General features: G+C 38.9%; 2 protein-coding genes across 3 annotated transcripts; both read left to right on the top strand.

Moving 5' to 3' along the window:
- Positions 1 to 48: 48 nt before the first annotated feature.
- Positions 49 to 1,614, top strand: fabp7b (fatty acid binding protein 7, brain, b). Its single transcript, NM_001303819.1, is given in 4 exon segments — positions 49 to 184; positions 317 to 489; positions 848 to 949; positions 1,334 to 1,614. Coding segments are annotated over 4 exon segments (399 nt in total). The 5' UTR covers positions 49 to 111; the 3' UTR covers positions 1,385 to 1,614.
- A 437-nt stretch (positions 1,615 to 2,051) lies between these two features.
- Positions 2,052 to 8,958, top strand: smpdl3a (sphingomyelin phosphodiesterase acid like 3A). Of its 2 annotated transcripts, none has more exons than XM_010882992.4 (8): positions 2,052 to 2,248; positions 2,911 to 3,038; positions 3,808 to 3,952; positions 4,160 to 4,256; positions 4,393 to 4,556; positions 5,698 to 5,878; positions 6,579 to 6,703; positions 8,091 to 8,958. In XM_010882992.4, the coding sequence occupies exons 2-8, from the start codon at positions 2,950 to 2,952 to the stop codon at positions 8,388 to 8,390; spliced, it is 1,101 nt and encodes a 366-aa protein (XP_010881294.2). In that variant the 5' UTR covers positions 2,052 to 2,248; positions 2,911 to 2,949; the 3' UTR covers positions 8,391 to 8,958. The 2 variants fall into 2 exon arrangements, with proteins under 2 accessions (XP_010881294.2, XP_010881293.2); XM_010882991.5 differs by having other exon boundaries at positions 2,825 to 3,038.
- The last annotated feature ends 559 nt before the right edge of the window (positions 8,959 to 9,517 follow it).

Below are 9,517 nucleotides of genomic sequence, written 5' to 3'. Positions count from 1 at the left end.
TATAAAACCGCATATTAATAAGTCCCAGATGAACGGAGAACGTCTACTGCCGCAACATCGGTCTCATTTTCTTCACAGTCATCTTCTTGCAGGTAACTCTAAATCTTCATCATGGTTGATGCATTCTGTGCCACCTGGAAACTGGTCGACAGTGAAAACTTCGACGAGTACATGAAATCGCTTGGTGAGTTTTTATTACATTATAATAGATTATGTATGCTATTTTCCATAGCCTAACATGATATGCCAAGTAGTTCGCATCAAGCAATTTCCCTTTGCAGAATCCCTGCTCATTGGCCTTTTTTTACATTCACAGGTGTTGGTTTTGCAACAAGGCAAGTGGGAAACGTGACCAAACCAACTGTTATCATCGCAAAGGAGGGGGACCAAGTTGTTATTAAAACCCAGAGTACTTTCAAGAACACTGAAATATCCTTCAAACTGGGAGAGGAGTTTGATGAAGCAACGGCAGATGACAGAAACTGTAAAGTAAGTGCTACAAGGAATTTCGGTTACACTTCTGGATATATTGTATTCTGTATTTCAGAGGATTAATTAAGGTTGTTATAGAGGGGCATCCGAAGGTTTCATTCATTTCATGATTTTTTCCAACGTAGGCTACATTGACTAAAATATTGGGCATATTTATAAAACAGTGTTTTGCTTAACGATTATAATATTTGGGACAGAAATCAAGTTGTTATACTAATATAATGTGGATGATGCTTTAGATGTTTTGTGCAAACTTTAGAAGTATTGTACCTGTTGCTTAATGAGGAAGTTAATATAATTGCATATAACCATTTGGTGAGAAACATTCAGCACTACTTTCCCCATATGATTGCAGTCGACTGTGAGCTTGGATGGAGATAAGCTTGTGCACGTTCAGAAGTGGGATGGCAAGGAGACCAAGTTTGTGAGAGAAATCAAGGATGGAAAATTGGTCATGGTAAGAGAGCATTACAAAGATTATTCTGATTTATGAATTCTTGATATGGTTGATGAAACACGCTGAAGGGAAGGCACACTCTCAGTAGTATTTGTACTGGTGGGCAGGCCCCTTTGTTTTATCCTGAAAGGACGTTGAAACTAGTATTGTTTTGCATAGCATACTCAGTGAGGGTAGATGTTCCATTGTAAGAGTGAAAATCTGACTTTTCTTCAGACATCCCTTCAATAGTCCATGAAATGAAATGATCAAACCCTGCTCTGAACTGATTAACTGTATTTAGCTAACTGGAACCAAAATAAGTCGAATTTTAATGATTATGAATGGTTATTTAATCAATTTTTCTTGTTTTGAACGATTATTTATTTGTACATTTCCCCACAGACTCTCACGTTTGAAGACATTGTGGCAGTGCGCACCTATGAGAAGGCGTGAGCTGGGAGACATCTCTAGTTAAATAATTTCTGTCTATTTGATTGGACGACAGCCAAGAAGTGTTTTTGTTTTTGTTTTTTACTGTATGCTGATCTTTGCACTTCATCCTCCAAATGTTTTACAACATGGGCTGGAAATGTTTTTTATAAGACATTTTTATATACATTTCGTTTGCGGGAGATCATCATTTTTAAACCTGTGAAACATACTGAAATAAAAAACATAAACTCGAAAAGTGTATATTTAATTTATTCTGTTATTTCAATTACTGTTTTATATCAATTGATTGTACTATTTATTCAAAGTCTGATGGAATAGGAATCAGCACTGTGAAGTTAAGGGTTAAAACTGTATTTCTTAAAGAGCGGAATTTAAATGACAACAGGTCCTTGCAAGTTCATACATTTATCCCTGGCCAGACAATTTGGTAACGCTAGATAAAAAATACAAATCTCAAAAGACCTAAAATAATGTGTTAGTTGCAATCGTCCGCGAACAGTGTAGGCTATGAATTTTATGAACACTTATTTTATGAAACAATGCATCAGCTGATCTCAAGCTCATTACGGAGATAACATTTTCCAAAAGGGAACCGATGTGTAATCAACGCTCCCGTGACCGTGCAATTTTTGCAACCTGGGAGCAGACAAAGAAGTCACATGACAATTTCACTTCCTGTTTGAATCCATTAAAGAGAGGAACAATATGCTCCTGAAACTGAGTTATTTCTGACAGTTTTTTGAATGTATTGTGACAGTATGGTCGCCCTGCCCCGTCTTCTATTTGGGCTTCTGCTGTTTAGGGGGCTGCGGATTTACGCTGTGCCGCTTGCACCAGTAAATAGTGAGCACCTGTCAGGCATAGGTAAGTTGTGCGTGTTCCACCCCTAGAGGATTGTTGACGCTTGTTGCTTTTGAGCGGCCAAAACTTTTTTGCTTATAGCCCAAGCCTATATTGAATTTGTATGCTGGTGCATACATTTTGTATTCTTATATTATTTTGTTGGCGCGATATTGAACTATATTTTTCAAAATGTTCCATCTAAACCCAGTTTCTTTTTTATAACAACCTACTAAAATACATCGATTTTTAAAGTCAATTAGTGCTTACAGAAACCTATAGTTCCTATGTCCTGGGCATTTGATGTGCATTAATTAGGTTGCACATAAAATAGATGGTTATTAACTGGGTGGTTTGAAGTCTGAATGCTGATTTGCTGATAGGTGTGGTATGAAACTGTATACCACAGATATGACACCACAGAACTTTCTACTGCTTTAATTGTGTTGGTAAACAGTTTGTAATTGCAATAAGGTGTCTCTTGGGTTTGTGGCGCATGTTGTTTTACCACAGCTAAGTGCTGTGTCACTGCACAATTGGCCATATACCACACCCCCTTGTTGCTTAAATATAATATATCCAATAATGTTTCAATTTCAGGGCGTTTCTGGCATGTCTCTGACCTGCATTTAGACCCCACCTACCATGTGACGGCTGACCCCACTAAAGTGTGTTCCTCTTCTAAGGGCTTCCCGGCCTCAAACCCTGGTATTTTTGGAGACTTCATGTGTGACTCTCCCTACCAGACAATCCTGTCAGCCTTCCAGCACATGAAAACGGTCACCCCACAGCCAGAATTCATGATTTGGACAGGGTTTGTAGCTTTATACTGTATGAAGAACAGTGTGTTGTAAATCTGGGTTTGTATTACATATTCTTTTTTAAATTATTGGGGAAGTACATTGCAGGGGTAAGGGAAAGTGTTTTGCTTCCTCCTTCCTGTTAGTAATTAAACATTGTGTTGTCACATTTGTTGTGAAACAAATGTGATCTGTTGGAGTTTGTGTTCTTTGAAGCATAAACAACCTGTATAGTTTATTGGATCAACTCTAGGCAGTTTCAGCTCAATGTATGAAGTTATTTGCATAGCAGGTGAATGGGCCATACATCACTGAAACAAGGCCACCTGCTGTTATGAAAATCTAGTACTATAAAGTAATTATGCGCATTCAGTGGGGAAAATAGGCATGTGTTTCTCTTCAGAGAAGAGCAATGTGAAGTAAAAACCCCTAAACATAGACTAAATGCACAAATGATTCCTGACAAAATGAATTATATGGCATGTGCACTGCAGGTGTGTGGCGCTATGCTAATTAATCTCAATTCTCCAGTTAATTAGTTGATAATGACATTTCATTGGCAATGTAGAAGCTTGTTAAGCACAATTAAAATGCTGTAGGCAAAGACCACTGCCCCTAGATTACATAACAAAGCCCAACTCTGGACTATTGGCATTTAGTGGTAATATATTATCAGATAATTTTTCTTTTTTATTAGTTAGTTCTCTGTCCAGAGGTCTCTAATGGGTTGATTCCTCTCCCCACTGTCATTTGCTCCCAAACACACACGCTGTCTCTCTCCAGAGACAGTCCTCCACATGTTCCAATAGGGGAGCTTTCCACAGACCTGGTGATCCAAGTTATGAGGAACATGACTCAAACCATCAGGCAGCACTTCCCGGACATGCCGGTCTACCCCGCCCTCGGGAATCATGATTACTGGCCACAGGTATTCTATTCCGCCCATGGCGTGGTGACTGAGTGGGGATGGCCTGTGATTCATGTTAATCTGGTCAAAAGCTGACTGTGGAATGTTCTAGAGTCAGGCCTAAATAAAAAAAACTTCCATTTGTGAAATGCGGTTCCTGGAACAGCGTTTCATAACTAAATGGCTCCATAGCATTTCCCTGATAGGATTTTAAAAATGTATTTTCAGGATCAACTTCCAACCTCAACTAATGAGATTTACCAGTCTGCAGCCAAACTTTGGGCGCTTTGGTTAAAACCTGAAGCCCTTGAAACTTTGAGAGAAGGTATGCTATCTGTTGTTAAAATGGCTAACTAGATTTAGGCCTGTTGCTCTGTACATTACATACTGATAACCCTTGCAGGACTCACTGTACCTTGACTCCGCATATATGACACTGAATAGATGTGTCTTTGGCGAAGGTGGCTTTTACTCTCAGTTGGTGCAGCCTAAGCTGCGACTGGTAAGCCTGAACACCGTCCTATACTACAGCCCCAATAAAGTGACAGTGAATATGAGTGACCCAGCAGGACAGTTCCAGTGGCTGCGGGACACCCTAGAGACATCTGCTCAGAGCATGGAGAAGGTAAGAGGTCATAGTTATTTTATTCTGTTGTAGTTATGGGCATTCTGGGTATTTGTGAGGCTCTTGTTGCTCCATTCTCCTAAGAGACATACTTCCTGGCTCCCAAATGGCTTTTAATTGTGAAAATTGTGAAAGTGTGAAAAAAAAAATTGAAAACCTCCAATGTACTGCCCCAAATGTAGTCTAACATTATGTTAAATATTAGCTTGGGAAATTCATATGGGCAATATTATTTTCTGGCAAAATTTTCGATTTGCTTTCTATTACTGGTGCTTTTTCCTCTTCACCGTAAGGGAATATTTGATTGGAGCAGAAATATCCACTCTCCTCATTGTTTCTGCAGTGAGGTTTAGAGGTGAATTACTTGTTTACTTTTCTGCTGATAATTGTGTGGAAAGTATCAAAATCATGTCACTGAATGAATGGGTATTTCACTCGTGTGATAATTTTTTCTATTTGGGGCCAGAAAGCAATAGCTTCTGAATAGAACTTCATGGATTAAGTACCATCATACAGAAGACTGCTTGTACAGGACACTACACCATATGAAATTGCAGGTTGATTACAGGGATGCTTTTGTATTGTTTTAGACTCTTCTTTCCAGCACATTAATCTCTTTGGGATTAATGTGTACACTGTCTGCTTTTATTTGGGGGTATTTTCTGGGGGGGACAGACAGTCTACTTTGAACCAGTAGCATGTTTTGTACCAACATATTATAGAATCAAAAGTATTTGGACAATTTGCTTCAAATTGGTTACTTTATTGGACCATGTGTTTGAGTGCACAAGAGATCTGTCAGTGTATTGTCTTCATTATAGCTTTTGCACTTTGGGTCTTACTGTTGTCTGACTACATGAAATCCAAATGTCTGTACATGCCAAGCTGGCCATCGTTAAGCAGATAAGTCAAATTGATCAGAAAGAATATGCATGGTGAGCACTGGGCTCAGCAATGAAAAGTGACCTGGTAAACCAAGGAAGACCACTTTAATGGATGACTGAAATACCTTCCCTGAAGGAAATTATCTTGTCTGGACTTTGTTGAAAACATGCTTTAATTTCTAAATAAAATAAATGCATAAATGTTTATTTGACCAAATGCCTTAACATGCTGTTCCTTCGTGTCGTCCTTTATATAGGTCATTGTCATTGCTCATGTTCCAGTGGGTTATCTGCCTTATGCTAGGAACACCACTGCCATTAGAGAGGTCTACAATGAGAGACTTGTTAAGATCTTTCGTGACTACAGTGACATCATCTCCGGTCATTACTATGGCCACACTCACCGAGACAGCATTATGATCCTGAAGGATGTGCTAGGTGAGCTGGCTAGTGTTCAAGCTCTGTTTTGGATGTCATTCATAAATGGTTTGCAGGTTTTTATAACTATGTTTATACTCTACAATGGTTCTGAAGTGATTTTTGATTAGCATGACTGGAACATTTGTTTATTGAAAAATACATTTTGACAAATGTATTCTGCTGTATGGGCTGTCAACTTGGTTTTACCGGCTTCTGACCGCTTGATTATTTCAAAATAATGTTGCAGGAATGCTAATCATATGGCTTTGTAACTTCTGAAATTACATGGAATGTCTGTGTACTATTAATTTGCATATTGTATTGATAATCTAAGAATACTTGTTATATTTTATCTGGTGTGAACTAAATAGCATTTTCTGTCTCAAGTGATTTGAGTCTGTCATCACAATTTAAACCCATACATCCCCGCATGTGCCCGCGGCAGCATTACCTGAGATATTTACTGATGTAATGATGAATTTAGGTTGTTTTCAACTCTACCTTGAGTTATTCAGACAAAAACCAAATCCACCAATGTGACCCTTTCACCTTCAGTGTGTTTAAAACAAATTGATGATTATACCACCCTGGCTGTCCGTGGTATCTAGAACCCCCATGGACACAAACACAACAAGTCCAATGGAATAGGAACTGCGTAATTAATGCCTCTAGCCATGTATATATTAACCCAAATCAATCTAGTGTGTTTGCTTTGAAGGGAAGCCGGTAACTTCCATGTTTGTGTCACCGGCTGTTACTCCAATCAAGAGTGTGACACAGCAGTACTCTAATAACCCTGCCTTCCGCATGTACCACTTTGACACACAGGACTACAGGATGCTGGTAAGAGGAATAGTTAATTTGTCAACCACCTTGTTAGCATCCAGGGGTTTAGGAAAGTCCCCTACATATTTATTGTTTTATCATAGTTTATTTTATCATACTCGTCTCTAACCTTCATGCATCTAAAGATTGTTTCCGTGAAGTTTAACCGAAATTTAGTGTCTAAGTCATTGTTTTTTCCCAGTATACAGTTTTTACATATTTTCTTAGCTGAGTGACCAAAAGTCTTGGAAAGGAGCGTTTGAGTGCGAACCCATGTTGGTGATATTCAGTTAGCTTCAACAACATGGGAGCAAATTAGGGGTATTGTCTTTAAATCAAGTGTCAGGAAATGGCCTTTACATGTTTTTGCAAAAGGGGGTAATTGATGCCCTCTTGAACCCTCGTTAATTCTTTCTGACCATTATAAGCGGCCCCTGGTCTGAATATTTTTGTCCCTAGGCACAACTATGAATGTACATAAACATTTAAATACACGCTTAGTTTTGTTGGGCAGCCAAGTACCGAATCCTCACTACTGTCTGTAGCCTACAATTCCAATCTGCCTTCTGCCATCATGAATATTAGGTTTGATTTTAGTGATGTATGTTTATTCCTGGGGCTGGGGGTGATGTCCCATGTTGGTTCTGCTCATAAAGATTATTCAAAGTTGGCAGGTCTTGATCTGTCTTTGACATGGTTTATAAATGTCCAGTTTCTACAGAGAAATCCCAGAGTGATTCTTGATAATGCCGAATATTTCATCGGTCTTACCGGAGATTAACATCCCTCTTAAAGGGGAGCTCAAGTGCCCTGCTGAATTATTTGTACCCTTGGTATAGATAAGCTAGAAAGGCTATAAAATATGGCCTGTTTTTGTTTATCAGCTTGGTCAACATTAGTTTCATTATTATTGGTACTCATAGGAATAAAAGTATCTTCCCGTTAAAATATATTACATATAGAAGTTCTTGTTATGAAACAAACCTGGTAAAAAAAAAATTTGATATATTTTTTTTGCCCTCAAAGTTGAGATTTTTCTCATAACAGATGGCTAAAGATGACCAACAATTACATTTCACGGGATTCAATAATTTTGGAGGGCAATGTATCAGCACTTGAAAATCACTGGCAGTCTTGTAACTCTACTTCCTGGGAAAATCTGTTAAAATGCCATGCAGAAAAGAGGAGTCTGACACATCTTGACTACACTAATTGAAAATGGGGAGCGTTAAGATCAACGTCGTGGTAACTGCTTGCTCTCAACATCAAAGCCTCTAGACCCATAACAACAATGTTTCCTAATGATTAATGGTGATTCATTCACAACACTCCCATGCTTCTAGTACTCTAAGTGGTTTTACAGGGCTTTTCATGATTTTAAAATGGTCTTTCTCCCTCTCTGAAGGATATTTGGCAGTATTACTTGAATCTCACCGAAGCCAACCAAGAGAAAAGAGCTGACTGGCAACTTGAATATGTAATGACTGAAGCGTTTGGATTAGAAGATATTCAACCATGCAGCCTGTTTAAACTTGCCCAAAGTTTTGAAATGGAGCAAAGCAAAGCATTTCAGAAGTATTTTCAACATTATATGGTTAGCTATGATGATCATGTTGTTTGTGATGAGGCTTGCAAGTTGACTCAGGTGTGTTCCCTGTTGTCTTTGGACAGCGTCTCCTATACTAAATGCATTGAAGTACCCTAAAACAGGGATTCTTTTTTTGTATGTAGTGCAGAATGGAGATTTTGTTTTCAATTTAATGATTACAATTGAAGTAATTCTGGTTGAGGTATGGATACTATGCTGATTCAGTATTAATGGTTATGTAATTGCAGACATCCTGGTATTTGATCACATTTTTGTGCAGGTCTTGATCTTAATGTGATGTTGTAATCAAACTAATGGTTAACTGAGTGCATTATGGTTAATTCTTTGACTGGCAGTTGGTTAGAAGGTAGCCTTGTGGTTACTGTTGGACCAGTAACTGAGCGGTTACTAATCCACTCAGGATACATGTCTGCTAAATTTGCCTGCCTAGCCAGACTTCCTGCTTTGTCCAACAAGTCTGGATCCAAGTGTCTCAAACAACTTTTAGATCTTTTAAAACAATCCAAATGTTGATGTCACAAAACCAATGGTTTGCACCAATGATGGGTTGGGTGGCAACATAGATTTATTTTTGTTTTGATTGCTTAGTGATGCAGATGCCTCAGTGAAATGCCTTTTCTGTATTCCAATACACAATTATTAAAAGATGGTATAACAATTTGTGCTCCATTTGTAAGGCTCCATTTTTTTTTTTCAGCATTCCCTTCAGATCAAAGTGCCCTGGATAGGTCTACTTGCTGAAAGACAATGTACAATAATGGTATTCCAGAAAAGTGCCACATGCAGGATTCCCTGAATATAAATAGCTTTTGCTCAAATTATGGTTGATTCTTGTTAAAATGCATGCGACACGTGACAATTTCACGCTCAATATTTTAGTAGTTTGATAAACCTATTAATTATTCTAAATGGTCTAAAGGATCGATTCAATGTGTAATGCATTGTGCCCAATGCAGGTGCTGATGTCAACTGGACTTTCTGTGAAGGGGAATCCCTGGTACCATGGTGGGGTGGGGACATTGCCCCCTCAGGTAGCAAGTCATGCCCCCTCAGGTAGCAAGTCATGCCCCCTCAGGTAGCAAGTCATGCCCCCTCAGGTAGCAAGTCATGCCCCCTCAGGTAGCAAGTCATGCCCCCTCAGGTAGCAAGTCATGCCCCCTCTGGTAGCAAGTCATGCCCCCTCTGTTATGTTTCGCCATATACGTAGCCGATCGTGCGAGTTC

The sequence above is a fragment of the Esox lucius genome, chromosome 18, assembly GCF_011004845.1.
Source record: "Esox lucius isolate fEsoLuc1 chromosome 18, fEsoLuc1.pri, whole genome shotgun sequence".
Taxonomy (NCBI): Eukaryota; Metazoa; Chordata; class Actinopteri; order Esociformes; family Esocidae; genus Esox; species Esox lucius.
Note: the sequence above shows the minus strand (reverse complement) of the source record. Positions and strands in the feature narration are given on the sequence as shown.